The sequence below is a fragment of the Pieris rapae genome, chromosome 20 (assembly GCF_905147795.1).
Source record: "Pieris rapae chromosome 20, ilPieRapa1.1, whole genome shotgun sequence".
NCBI classification, from domain to species: Eukaryota; Metazoa; Arthropoda; class Insecta; order Lepidoptera; family Pieridae; genus Pieris; species Pieris rapae.
Genome location: NC_059528.1, coordinates 1,004,683 through 1,019,880, shown reverse-complemented (window position 1 = coordinate 1,019,880; position 15,198 = coordinate 1,004,683). Strand labels below are relative to the sequence as shown.

The following is a 15,198-nucleotide window of genomic DNA, read 5'->3' as shown; positions in this document are numbered from 1 at the left end:
GATACAGACTTTGTACTTATTATCTGCATTCTGTGACATGAGGTTAAATGTTTCTCTCGATCTCACTAATTTTATAGATAATTCGACCCCGTTAATGAGGAATTTATCTTGATTGAATATATCCCCATGTAAATGCCCAATCATTTCGACATCCTTACCATCCTTTGAAAGTTGTTGTCTTTTGTAAAAGCCCTTATTTGCCTCATTAGTTTCATTCATTTTACCAGCTGTATCCTCGTACCATAAACCACATGTCAAATGTGATTTTTTGGCAGATGATGAATAATTTAATAGAGTTTCTATGAAAGCACGATATGCATAAGTATTATTTGGGGGTGACACAAGTTTTTGGTTTAGGTAAACATCCAATTGGTTAAATAAAGAATGTAACCAATTATTGACTGGTGCCACTACATTAGCTGCATTAACTACAGAACCGTCTTGATTTTTAATTTGAGCCTTGAGATGGAGTAGTGTATGCGAAAGGTCTATGTAGTCGTCTCCTGTACCAGGTACTTGGAATTCGATGGGTCCATCATCGCTTAATGAAGAAATTGGTTTGTAGTGTATCCAGTGCCCATATTCGATACTTGTTTGTGTGGAAGGAAGAGCAAATAGGTCCAATTCAGATTTAACACACTCACATGAATGATTATGAATAAATGACATTATAATTAGTTTGAAAATATATCTTTGGAAATATTAATATTTTTGTTCCTTGTTTTCCTTAAAGCGTCTTTCTTCTTAAGAGGTGAAACTCGAATGAGCTCATTTCTATATTTTCGTCTTTTATTAACACCCGATCCAGTCATAAGTTCATCAATTTTGGTATCAACTTTGTGTTTAAGGTTAGAACTAGCACTTTTCAAACGATTTTTAATTGATTCTTTAATGGGGCGACTAGCTACAACATCTGACAAAAGCCCAATACCACTGTTAAGTGCTTCTTTTCCAATCACCTTAGCACCACTAGTGAGTAAAGGTAGCACACTTCGAAATAACCCCCCAAGAAAACTGCCGATACCATGACCACGTTGATGTAAGGCTCCTTTGTAGATTACATTAATACCAGATCCAGCTTGTTGCGAATAATAATGTTCATAAGGACATATAATAGTATCTTGAGGTGTATACATTTCAAAAAAGATATAAAGATTATATTTTTTTAAAATGAAGTTTCACACACGATGTACCGTATTGAAATGGTACCGCATTTCCCGTGGTTGTTCTTATATCTACCTCAATAACATCAAATTCTCTTCTCATAACAGGTAAATAATGTGGTGGTGAAAATATATGCATTTTATTTGAACCATATATGTATTTAGCAGGATCTAAGGGTATAATTCTCAACAGGGGTGTCATGACATCACCAACAATTTGTGGTTCTATAATATCACAATACACAAATAATTGTGATGGTAACCCTAAATGTAGATTAGCAGGGCGTTTACTGATATTTTGATTTACTAGATTGGTATCTGGCTCAAACCCAAGTTGAAAACTCAAATTAGGTGATAGAGATAATGAAATTATTGATGGATCCTTTACTGCAACAGAGACAAACTTTGACACGGTGTCCTGGCGAAAACTAACTTTCTCTTTCGAATTTAAAGCTATAAGAATATTTTGTATATTATCATAGTTGGTGGCCGGTATATGGTTCTTATACATTAGTGTGGTCTCTTCGTTATTGATGGTAGTTTTTTTACTTATGTACATAATATTTTCATGTTCTTGCACGGAGAACATAGTAGAGGGATATTGGAACTCAACTATACCTACCATCCATTCTCCTTCTAATGTAATGGGCTTAGGTAGTTTTGTAGAAAAATTTGAAGTCATATTTCCCGGAAAATATTGTGTGGAACTATTGCTGAGTAAAGTTAAATAAAAACTTTCCTTCATTGTAAAGTTTTGATAGAAGATAATAATACCCAAGAATTAAATTTGTTTGGGTACCCTTTCCACTTGACTAATGCTTCTTTTCTGAGTCCAGAGTTACGATACCTTAAGATTTTATCAATTTTATAATCAGAAGTGGGGGAAAATGTAACTTTTTGTAATTCTTTCTCATAAAATGTGCCTGTTATAGATTCATTTTCCAAATCCATCAAAGTGTATACAACACATGGTGAGCGATCTATAACTGAAGTTATAATAAATATTTCATCACTCCAATTACTTTCATAACCTTTTTGAAATGTATGTTTTTGTTTAGTAATTCTTACATGGTCACCGACTTTAAACTTGGGTAACTTTTTCAAATTTGAGTTACATGAAATTCCATCAAAATATAGATTCCTCCAAACTTTCATAATGTTTTGGTTATTAACATCACATGGTCTCATTTTTATACTAGAATGCACACTGTGATTATATGAACTAACTAAATCTTGTAAGATATCTATATAGCGATGTGTATTTTTATATGTAAAATAACGCCACATTTTCATTTTTAAAGTTCTCTGAAATCTTTCTACTATACTTGCTTTAATATCCGGATTATTTGTAGTATAATAATTTATATTTTTATTTTTTAAATAACTTTGGACATCTTTAGATACAAATTCTGTACCTTTATCTGATTGTATATGTCTAGGAACAGTTTTAGCTTCATCAAAAATGCTAGTAAAACACTGTTTTATTGTAACAGAATCTTTCTTTTTTATTGCTCTAACATACGCATATTTGCTAAAAACATCAATGACACATAAAATATACTTATATCCATTATTATCCTGTTCGTAAGTTCTTAAATCACTCAAGTCAGCTTGCCACAACTCATTAAAATTTGATAAAATGTACTTATTTCGCAGAAATCTTTTTCGAACTGGCTTATGTAACGTATATGTTTCTTGAGACTGCAACCACGTCTCTACATCTGTTTTAGAAAGTTTTCCATTCATCGCTTTTGTTAATGTATTCACATTACTGTAACCGGCAGGATGTGAAATATCATAATATATTTGATGAAGCTTTAATATGGGGTCCATTTATCCCAATCAATTTTGTTTTTTATTTTACTGTTATGATTTGATTGAGTCGGAGAAGTGTAATCGATGCTTGATTCTTGGATCGGTAGTGTGTGATGTTTTTTAAGATTGCCAATATATTTAAGTCTTTTGAGATTACCAATGTATGTCAGTGGTATATTTATATCATTTAAAAATTTTGAGAATGTTTCCCAACCGATGGGATCTGCTTTCTTTGAGGGTCTTAATGCATCATTTACTAAATCAATAATATTACTTCCAGGAATTTCTTTTCCACTAATTACCACTGTACCATATTTATTCCATTGTAATTTATCACTATGGTTTTGAATGGATTCCATCAATAATTCTCCTTTCTTTATATAAGTTTTCGGAATCAAATTTAATATGTCCTGTGTTGACAACTGAAACGAGACGTCTTTACCCAACGACGGTTGTTCACCACCTACCACTTTTTCATTTTCATTTTCATTTTCGTTATCAGTGAAATTAATTTTACCATCTTCATAAGTTTTATTATTTACTGTTTTTTCAGTAAATATTATTTCTTGAGGTTGACGTTCTACCATAGAAAAATGAAGGTATCTTTGTAAAATTTGTTGGTAAAGGGCCCATTTCTCACGATCTCCTAATTTGCTTGACATTATTTTTTCCATTTCACTGTCTAATCGACTTCGTGGTGTAACTTTATTTTCATTTTGTTGATGTGTTATTTTATCAACAAAATCGTGTTCAATAATCAGCATTTTTTTAGTATTCATAGTGGTTTATTAGTAAAACAACTTATAAGACTACTTAGAACAGTACCTAATATTATTGGAAGAAAGGAACCTCCTTTTTGAATTAATATATTTTTTCTATATTCAAAACTTTTTCCTCTGCTTACTAGCTTACGTAAGGTATTTTTTAGGTTTTTAAGTTTAGACTTCTCTGCTCCTTTCAATGGTACTTTTCCTTTCAAAACGTTATAAATACACTCACAAAGACAGTTTATTTCTTGATTATTGCAGGTTTTCAGTAATACCTTCCGATGTCTTGGTTTTAATGTGTGTAGAGCTGACAATAAATCTTTATGTGTTGTTACTCGATGATACATAGTTTAAAACTGACTCAAAATCGTTGATTACAAAGATATTTATATGCTTTCATGGTGATATATAATGTACAATAGTGAGTGTTTTCAAAAATGTTTGATTTTATCCGGTGTGTATCATCAGTATTTTGTTTTAAATCAATCATCAAATATCCGTGAGCAACTTTTGTAGCATCTGCATATGATTCTTCGATAAATTTAGTGTTCTCAGGCGAAACCTGTCTGGCTAGAAATTTAATTTGTGTTTTATCACGGGGATTTTTGAAATAAATGATGTAACTTGAATTAAGGGAAATGTCACGTTGTCCTCTTCCTTGATGAAATAAGTTTTGTGTTATATAAAAAACACTTAAATTTCTATGGTGACTTCCTTTTGTAAATATATCAACAACTCTACCGTCAGATTCTCTCATTAAATCATCTATTATTATTAAATGAGGATTTTTACCATCGAACATATGCAAATCAGGCAACCCTTGATGATAATTCACTCCAGGTATATTATATAGTGGCTGCATTTCATCATAACACCATGTTATTTCAGAAAAAGACTCATTACATGCACTACCCCTATGTTTAATGAATTGTGCTACAAAGTTTGATTTTCCACATCCTGTTGGACCTGCTATGATTGCAGCAAAAGGATGAATAAAATGAATCATTTTTTTATACTTCTTTCTTCTTTGGGTATCCAAATAAAACTGAATATTTTTCTTTAAAAGATGTTATTTATACATTAAAGTTACTCTAAAATATAAATAAGGTAATATCTAAATAAAACAATAATATGAAAACATTATCTTACAAAATATTATAAAACACATAAATAAATAATAATGAGTAATGAAATTATCTACAACTAAATTTCATAAACATATTATTAATAATTTAGTTCACATTTTTCTTTTATTTTTTTTACTTGGAATTGCTAACGAGTTTATAATGGCCCAGTGGTATCGTATCTATATTATTTGGTAGAATGTGTCGCTTGGTATCATTAAAAGATAAACATGTTTTATTAATTTCTTGGGTGAAAATTATATGTTTTAACGATTTAAATCGATACATTTTACAAAATTGAATATTAAATTTATTAAATAAACATGACTTATAATTGTCTAACGTTAATTTTTTGTGACACATTTGTTAACACCCTTCGCCTTAGTAATAATTTTAGAATACAAAGTCTGTATCACAGATGCAACTTTAATAATACGCAGAGCAAAAATTAATCCATCAATACTAATAGCCCATCAAAAGGTTCTTGCCACTACTACAGCTAAATATCCTATAACAAGAGGCGAAGTGAAAGTCCTGACCATACCATCTGGTGTGCAGGGTAAGACACTGGACAATATATTTTTAGGACAGGTTCCTAAGAGATGTATCATTGGTTTTGTTAATAATACCGCCTTCAATGGTAGTTATAATAAAAACCCATTCAACTTTGAAAACTTCGGTATTTGCTCCTTTAGTTTATATATAGACGGTCAACAAATACCATCAAAATCATTACAACCATCATTCCCAAACGATGTATTTGCCAGCGCATACCACACACTGTACTCAGGTACCGGTATACATTTTCTTAACGAAGGTAATGGGATATCGAGGGAGCAATACTCAGATGGATACTGTTTACTAGCCTTTGATTTAACCCCCGACTTATCAGCTAACTCTAATATTCACTGGAATCTCATTCGTCATGGTAGTGTGAGAATGGAAGTAAGATTCGAGAACGCATTGACTGAAACAATTAACTGTGTAGTTTATGCAGAGTTTTCAAACATTATAGAAATAGATAAGAACAGAAATGTATGTGTGGATTATAGTAGTTAAGAAATGACTTTTATGTACTTATGATTAAATTGAGAATAATAAACGGAATGAAATATAATAAATAAAAATATGGTTTCTCATTAATAGTTTCCCTACTTTTCTAAATAAATGCATATAAGATATCACATATATTGGGATGACAATACAACGAGATGTTAGTTGAGGTGGATGATTGATAGGAATTGGAATTGTATTTAGTGCAATATATAAGAGTAGAAGGTCAAACGCGTTGGAATAAAAATGAATACATTAAACCTGCAAATGAGTCTCCATAAAATACATCCCAGCATCCAGTATAGCGTGTACCCCTCGAATCGCCTACCAATGCACGTACACTTACCCACATTTATTATATGCAATCTCGATCCTGACTCACAACCAGGATCTCATTGGGTAGCTATTCATATCAACCACGAAAAAGTTGGAGAATATTTTGATTCATTTGGACGTAAGCCTATTAGAGTAATAGCGGATTTTTTAAGAAGAAATTGTCGGGTATGGAGCTATAATACAGCTAGCATTCAGGACATCTATTCTGCCTTTTGTGGGGAGTATTGTGTAGTATATTTGTACTACAAGTTCTGGGGTTTCAGCTTGGAAGATTACCTCAGAAATTTTTCGTATGACTCGCCAAGAAATGACATGACACTAGTAAAGTTGTATTGTAACATAATGCAAATAAACACATAAAACACGGAAATCATATTTTTAATGTTCAGTAAATCCTTTTCCCATCTGTCCTGGTGCATTTGCAGGTAAATGCGTATGCGTAATGGTAATTTGCTAATTATGGATACGAAACTGACTCGGTGATTAGTAAATGAGGATTTGGACGAGACGTTACATTCTTATTATGAGGTGATTAGTAAATCGATTAATTTGCAACGTATAGCAAAACCTAACTTCGAAACAGAGAGAAATATCGCTTCGGGAGTGAGTGCTATCGACTCAGCACGGTCTGTTTAGTGGGGAAAGAGACCAAACTTTTTTTTTTTTTTTTTTTTTTTTTTAGGCGGGGACTGCCGCTGAGCCAGAAACACACGGGGGGTTAGGTTGACTGAGGCAGCGAGTGAGGCAGTCCCCGGCACGGGGGGTTAGGTTGACTGAGGCAGCGAGTGAGGCAGAACCCGTGAATCCCTACTACTGTCAAGTAATGTGGGAAAACATTTGCTGTGTCCTTTCTTCTTATGAGATGCATTACTAAAGTGACCATTTATTCATTGATTAAAAATGGGGCATTGGTTTAATTTCGGTCAATAAAAAGTCAAGAAAAAAAATACCTTTTTTTTTAAAGTTAGTTAGCTTAAAAGTTACGAATCACAAAATTTAGGTACCAAAAATTTTAAGTTTATCAGAAGAACAAATTTGTTTTATGTAGCTGGTGACGATTTCAAATTTAAAAAAAACTAAGAAAGTATAAGTAAGCAAAATGAACAGTCTTGGATCGTACAGTTACTGTGGTTACGTTTTTCTATGCAAATGTTAACAAAATATTATTAGTTCTAGCAAACTCTTACAAATAATGAGGTAATAGTTTTGCTTTGAATGAATCCTTTTAGCCAACAGGCTTTACGTGTGTAACTATCTGTTAGTGTAAAACGAATATGAAAACATTATTACAGGTGTGATAACAGTTCCTGCAGGAGGTGGTGGAACTTTCGCAGGCGGATGGCTGGTGAAAAGGTGGAGGCTAGCTTGCGCCGGTATCATTAAGCTATGCGTTGGTGCAACATTACTTGCGGGACTCTTTACGTTCTCCTTCATACTGTCATGTGATGACTATCCATTTGCTGGGATCACGGCTGCCTATTCTAGTCCTAGGGTGCCAGGGTAAGACTACGATGCAGAATTTTATCCTAAAAAGTATACATTTAAATTCTCACTTATAAAGGGGATTTAATAAGAATTGTAAGTAGTAAAAAAATACTATGCAAAAGTGGAAAGTTTACATAGTATCAATGCTTAGTCCCAATTAAGAATCTACACCATTACCCTTACTAATCTTATATCTCTAAACGAGTAATTCTTGTATACATATATATAATTGGAATCTCGGGATTGACTCCAACGATTTTCATGAAATTTAGTATACGGGGGGTTTTGGGGGCGATAAATCGATCTAGCTAGGAATAAATGATAGAAAATAACAAAAAGGTGGTGTTTGAGTAATCCCAATTTAAACTGAAAAATGAATCTTCCTGACATCTATCGGAGAATAATAATACTATTTTTTTAATTGCTTTAACGACACAACAATACTAAAGCTATTCCAGCATATATATATTCTATATTGTTCATATTTCATCATTTTATAAGTATGTAATTCGTACTTAAATATAATTTCCAAAAAACACAATTTATAACTAAATAAAAATACCGAGCAAAGCTCGGCCATCCAGGTACTAATACATGCAATAAACTAAATTTAGTCCAGAAATGAATTTTGATGTGATGTAAATAAATATATTTCCTACTAAGTAAAATATTCTAGGGGCGACCGACTCCTGGCAGAATGCAACGCCGGTTGCGGTTGCGCAGGCGCACCTTACGCGCCCGTGTGCGGGGCAGACGGTATCGTATACTTCTCTCCTTGCCACGCCGCCTGCACCACCGCCACTACCAGTGGCACTGCGCAGCTCTATCACAACTGCGCCTGCATCAGCTTCAATGGCACGCTCCCGGTTTATACGGAACCAGGTAGAAGACTAAACAAAATTGCTATTTAATCTAGCGGAAAGTATTCCGCGTTGTAGGTTTTATTGAATTCGGTTGAGTTCAGTAATCTGTGTTTTAAAAAAATTGTTTTTGACATTATATGCTGTCAGTCAATCTTAGGATATCCTAATCCTAATCCTTCGCAACGAAGTAATGTTTAACAACCACAAATGTGGGAATCAGCTAATATGAACATTATTTTAGTATATAAAAAACCAAATATATTTTTATGGAGGATAAAAGGCGTACAAACGTAGGCCCTGATTTGTCTGTCTGCGCGCCTATGACAAAAACCGTCAACGCACTCGCGAGTCCTCTGGCATTGAGAGTGTCCATGGGGGGCGGTATCACCTAACATCAGGTGAGCCTCCTGCCCGTTTGCTCCCTGTTCTAGAAAAAAAAAGTTTATTAAGGAGACAATGGCCCGTAATTGTCCCTATCTTTATTTTGAGATGACTTAATGTAACATCTTAATTCCAGATGGTACTAATCTGGTAATGTACGAGGCTTTAAACAGCACGTGCAAGTCAGACTGCCCATATCTGTGGCTTTTTGTGTTCCTCACGTTCTGTGTGATGCTGTTCACATTCTTGGCCACTATGCCAGCACTTTCTGCAACTTTAAGGTACAGTACTTGCTAAATTTCGTTGTGTTTGATCTATTTAATGAATAAAATCACCACACGAAATTCAATGAAGCGATACACATAATTGAGTTGGCGCCAAAATTCTAATTTTATGTCATATTTTTATAGATGTGTTCGCGAGGATCAACGTTCATTTGCATTAGGAATACAATGGATTCTAGTTCGGCTCCTAGGCACAATACCAGCTCCTTTGCTGTTTGGGTTTCTCATTGACTTATCATGTTCCGTCTGGGGATCAGGGCAGGCTGGATGCGCCAAGACTGGGGCCTGTCATCTGTATGATAATAAGAATATGAGCAGGTGGGTACTGGTATATAAGTAAAACCCTTAATATTTTCCTTCGCTGTTTTTATTCAGCAGAATTAAAAATTGTTTACAAACTTAACACGTCATCTCTATTTGCCAAAAGTCATATTAAAATGTGTTTTATTCTATGTGTTAAATACAAAATAACATAGTATCTACTAGCAAAACGTTCAGGAATAAAATTGGCCAATTATTATTAGATATATATTATATTCTTGCTTTCCAGGTATATGTTAGCATTAGCTTTCGCCGGTAAACTATGTTCACTTATCTTCTTTTTCCTCGCGTGGTGGTTCTACCGACCACCAGGCATGAAGAATGGCAACGCGGTGGGTCCAGCTATTGACCTGGTACATAGCGAGAAGAGCAATGGTACCATACCCACGGTGGCTACAGTCAGTACCATCTCAAACGGTGTAGACAAAACAAATGGATATTGTAACGCAGCATTGGAATGCAGTGATCATTTATAAAAATAGTATGGCATGGCATGGCATAATTCATTGCTTAAAAGGAGATGTCAGAATGACATGAGTTTTCTAGAATTTTTAAGCATCACATAGGTCTAACAAGATTAGAGTGGTTTTTTATTATTCTTACTAAGATTACTGATCACACAATGAAATCTATTAAGATTTTACTTTAATATAAGTTTAAATTATTAAATGGTTCTATAACTCTTTATGAAAGTGGTGTAAGAATATAATATGTCTTCGTGAGCTACTTATGAAACTTTTCAATCGCTGCCAGGAATGTTAAGATAAAAGTGGTTAGTGCAATTTTGTACAATAACATTAGTGTAAGTAGTCATTAGTACCCTATTATCAACAAGTGACCAATTTTGGACAGTATTCACTATTACAATATTCATAAGTAGGTATGGTTTAATGTAGATAATGTACCTAACTTAAATATTTTATAATTACAAAGACTGTTTTGACCCACTAAAAAAAGAGATGCTGCACATTTAGTTTATTTTATTATTTCAATAATTTTTACATTACTGCAGATTGAAAAAAAAACCTAAATACCAGATAAACTTAATATATTTGTAAGAACAGACAAAATTGAAATTAGAGTGACATGTCAATAAACATGTAAGTACAATAAAAGCAAGCTATATTTTTGTTATATAATTTAAGTATGTTTTTCACATTTTAGATATTTGTTATTTTTGTATATTGTATTTTGGTTGAAGACTGATTCTTAACTTAGTTATAACTTAGCATTAGAAGTTTGCATAATAAAATAATGGAAAATTAAAAGTTAACAAAACATATACATTCCAGGTGTAAACCCCTTTTATACATTTTGGTAATGTTTGTATTATAAGTTGTTTTGAGATGTACAATTTTACAGTTATGATTATTAAAAATTGTATAAAATGTGATTTTTATTTATTTCTATCTACTAATAAAACAACCATAAAATCTCAGGCAATATATTTCAACATATAAAATGATCACAACTTAACAAAATGCAACATTTCCAAACATAATTCAATCAACTAGAAGAACTTAACTCCTTGGTTATCATCAAATTCCATTAATTCACATTTTCCTTTCACTTCCAAGGTTTTCAATGCTTTAGTTAATATGTTAACATCCAAGCCATGGAACTCTAAAATATTAAATTATAATCATTACAAGCCATTGGCCTCAGTGACTAAAATGTCTAGGAAGACTGATATGATAGAAACAAGGTACTTCCTTCAGATTTCATATCATGTATAATTACTAATAAAGTCAATGCAAAATTTGCATTGCAGTATGCAGGATTATCAAGATCTACAACTTTTTCTCCAAAATATTAAGAAATGTCAAATAAATAATAATAAACTTCTACCTGCTAAAAAGTATTTTCATTTGTTTAAGACATAGTCTATGATACTAACAATTAATGTAGTGTTCTATTATGAAACCAAATTTTAAATAGGTTAACTAGAGGTCACCCCCTCACTAACTTTACCTCTTTATAATATAAGTATAGATAAATTTATATATATATATCTGTATAGTTACCTTCTCCTTCTGTGGTTTCACCTTCCCTTAACTCAAAAAGTGTACATACAGAATTATTTAAACCATTTTCACTAACCCAGCTATATATCATATTACCCCATTCATCCAATGAATGCCAATACACTTCCCATACCATCTTTGTCTTATCAGTGGGAGCAGCCCGTCCACATCTGGCCATATCTTCTAAAATAGTCAAAACAGCATCTTGTGAGAGTTTTCTATTGATTGCTGGATTGCTAAACAATGGTGTATTTTGTGATTCTCTTACATCTATTATGTATTGTTTGGAAGATTTAAGATATTGAACAATTAGTTCTTCCCAAGCAGCTAACTGTTTCTGTCTGGTCTCTGAGTGAGGTTGGATTCTGAAACAGCAGGCAAATTATTACAGTTGCTGTTTGGCAGAATAATTTATATATGGATTTCTCCTACAACTGACTTTTAGGCAAAATATTGTTTTGTTTTTTTTTTTAGTTTTTATGAGCAATCTGCATTTGCAGCATTATTGTTTTGCTTCTTTATTAGTTGTTGCAGTTTTTTCTCTGTATCCTTCCTTTTGATAATACTTTTCACTGTTTTTGGCTCCAAATCAGTTACTACTATTCTGTATGACATTTTTTTGTCTCCAAATTGTATAATTGGGTACCCTTCACAATTTTGTTCAGTAAATGTTATCATGACTGAACAATCTTTAGCTACAGCAGATATTAAAGCTAAGTGAAGAGGGTCAACACTATTAATAAATTCTTTTCTATCTATAGAATTTCTTAGGTTGTAATTTTTGTCCTTAACTTTTTTTATTAAGTCAGAAATATTTATGTCATCTATAGCTGTATAGTCAATATTTAAGTTGTTGGAAAGTGACTGTATTTCAACAAGATTATAGAGAAATGAATTTGGAGGCAAATCTTGTTTTTTATTGCATTTATGTGATGTTTCTGGGATAACTCCAGTAGTTTCATTCAATACTATATCTGATTCCCCATCACTTAATAGTATGTTAATAATTAAGTCAAAAAAAACATTGGTAGAATTTAAAATTGTCGTACTGATTATCTGTTCAAATTCTATACTTGAATTTTCACTATAGATGATTTCACTATTTTTAAACATTTTAAAATTATTTTGTGGATTCTCAACTAAGTTTACCAATGCCACCTTCATCCTTTTTCTATCACCTGAATATAGATTTAAAGGGCAGTATTTGCTTATCTTATCAATTTGTTTGTCACATAGTTTGAGAAATTGTTTCATACAATAGTAACATCTAGAATACTCTTCTAAAGTTTTAGCTAAAAATCCTTCTTTTGTTTTAATTTCTACACAATAGTTAGTAATTGTGGGCTCCAATATTGTCAAATTGGGAGCACTCAGTGCAAACTGGCTTATGGACATTTTATGTATTCTGTGCTTAGGTCTAATTTGAAGAAGTGTTGTAGTGAGTTCTGTAATTTCATGATTTGACAAACAAAGTATTTCTTCCTTATAAGCATGACCTTTACACACCAAAGGCAACATTAAAATATTAACAAACTCAATAGAGTTAATATATGTCGTAATATCTACGTTCCTTTGTTCGTCTTTAATAAGCCGAATAACTTTACATGTATCCAATATTTGCAACACAATATGTACATTTCCTTCATTGATGTATTTCCATTGTTTCTTATTTAATGTGTTCATTGTTAAACAAAACCTGCGAACCTTTTAAGTATAAACTTCTACATAAATGTATACTTACGTAAAGAAAGGTGGAAAATTATATTGCCATGGCCAAGCAATTTCTGCCATCCTTTAATTGTATATATGAAATATTTATTGATTTTAAATAGATTCCATTAACCAAGTGACAACTGGCTTTGATTATTGCGTTTAGCTGTCCTCAAAAATCACTTTCCAGGCTCATTCTTAATTAATCTCAATTAAGTTATTTTTTTTTTTTTATTTTTTTTTTTTTTCCCCTTTCTTGGCCTGCACGGTTTGTGCGTCAGCCATGTACAAAAGTTAGGAAGTGCATTATTAGGTTTATTGGATAGGAAATTAGTACGGAATTTGGAAAAGGATCAGATAAATTTTTTATAAGTACGTATATACATAAAACATAGGTTATAATTTTATATTGTTATGAAAAATGAAACTAGCTAAAATTTTATATACATCAATATTTATATTAGATAAAAGGACAGAAATAGAAGTAGGCAAAGGAATATTTATGGATAAAAGCGAGGATATAAAAGCGGAACGGTCATGTCTATTACAGGCAAAAAATATATGGTTAAAATCCCCAACGTCATTGCCACACTCACATGTGTCGTCAGGCAAAAGGTTAAGCCTTGCCAAATGCAAGGGTATGCATGCATGGCCCAGCCTCATACGTATAAGGGTCGAAGTAATATCTTTACCAAGCGTCAAAGTAGAAAACCATGGTTTAGTAGGTATATCCCCCTGAATCATGTTGTAATACCGTCCTTTCGTCTGACTTGAAGAACGCCAAATGTTTATCCAAGATTTTATTAACTGGGATTTAGGAAGGAGAGTTAAATCACAAGAAAAATTTTTGTATGGAACCAGGTCTCCGTCATTGACCGCAGCTTTGGCAAGCCTATCAGCCTTGGTATTGCCAAAGATACCTGAGTGACCCGGAATCCAAGCAAAAGATACAGTGTACTTTTTGATGAAGCATTGATATAATAAATCGCGACATGCAATAATTACTGGGTGATTATTTATATTACGGCTAAAAGGAAATCTTTTCAACGCTTGGAGGACACTTTTAGCGTCAGTTAAAATTATTGACTTTTTAAGCTTCATTATTAAAATGTACTCCAGAGACCTCAGCAGACCAAAGCATTCTCCAGTAAATACTGAAGTCTCTGGAGGTAATTTTATTTTCTGTATAATGTCAAACTGTTGATGGAAAACGCCAATTCCCACACACTCCTCGGGACCGGGTTTGGAAGCATCACAAAAAATTAAATGGTAATGTTTCCATTGGCTGTCACTGTCAATAATATCAGTAAATTTGGCATTTGCAGAAAGATCTTGTTTACTTATACCGAAGTCAAACAAAATAGTAGGATCTAATGTTAATGCATCATAGTTAACACAAAATATAGGAAGGAATTGTGATCTGTGTGTTGGAGCTTGAAGAGCTAAGTATTTTTGGAGACTAATAATAAGGCATGGCGGCGATTTATGAGCCCAGTACGGGTAATTCATACATTCCAACAGAGACCGTAACTTAGAATAAAGAGGATGATTATATACTTGTAATGCCCTAAACAGGAACCTGTCAGAAAGAAATTGTCGTCTGAGGTGCAGGGGAGCTTCAGAACATTCGACCTGCAAAGCGTTAATAGGGCTCGATCTCATAGCCCCAGTAATTATTCTCAGAGCCTTAGACTGGATAATGTTTAACTTATGGAGAGCTACTGCATTACAGGGTTCAAGTATAAATGTTCCATAGTCTAAAATACTCCTTATTAGTGCATTATATAGAAGCTTTAAAGAGAAAGGGTGGGCTCCCCACCAAACTCCAGAGAGACAACGCAGTATATTTAGGATCTTCTCACATTTGGCACT

The 15,198-nt window shown here is 32.9% G+C and overlaps 3 protein-coding genes across 4 annotated transcripts in view; 1 reads left to right on the top strand and 2 right to left on the bottom strand.

Moving 5' to 3' along the window:
* LOC110994957 (solute carrier organic anion transporter family member 4A1) overlaps window positions 1-10,887 on the top strand; it is a 50,868-nt gene extending 39,981 nt beyond the window's left edge. For both annotated transcript variants that reach the window (XM_022261886.2, XM_045632755.1), the window contains 5 exons: window positions 7,551-7,758; window positions 8,420-8,625; window positions 9,124-9,268; window positions 9,398-9,589; window positions 9,822-10,887. In XM_022261886.2, coding sequence (XP_022117578.2) covers window positions 7,551-7,758; window positions 8,420-8,625; window positions 9,124-9,268; window positions 9,398-9,589; window positions 9,822-10,068 — 998 coding nt within the window. In that variant the 3' untranslated portion in view covers window positions 10,069-10,887. The remainder of the gene's footprint in view (window positions 1-7,550; window positions 7,759-8,419; window positions 8,626-9,123; window positions 9,269-9,397; window positions 9,590-9,821) is intronic.
* A 135-nt stretch (window positions 10,888-11,022) lies between these two features.
* Window positions 11,023-13,543, bottom strand: LOC110994959 (vacuolar protein-sorting-associated protein 25). Its single transcript, XM_022261889.2, has 3 exons — window positions 13,358-13,543; window positions 11,617-11,981; window positions 11,023-11,215 (listed from the first exon to the last, which is right to left on the bottom strand). The coding sequence occupies exons 1-3, from the start codon at window positions 13,405-13,407 to the stop codon at window positions 11,103-11,105; spliced, it is 528 nt and encodes a 175-aa protein (XP_022117581.2). The 5' UTR covers window positions 13,408-13,543; the 3' UTR covers window positions 11,023-11,102.
* LOC110994958 (inositol-pentakisphosphate 2-kinase) lies at window positions 11,988-13,350 on the bottom strand. Its single transcript, XM_022261887.2, has one exon. The coding sequence runs from the start codon at window positions 13,297-13,299 to the stop codon at window positions 12,094-12,096; it is 1,206 nt and encodes a 401-aa protein (XP_022117579.2). The 5' UTR covers window positions 13,300-13,350; the 3' UTR covers window positions 11,988-12,093.
* Window positions 13,544-15,198: the final 1,655 nt, after the last annotated feature.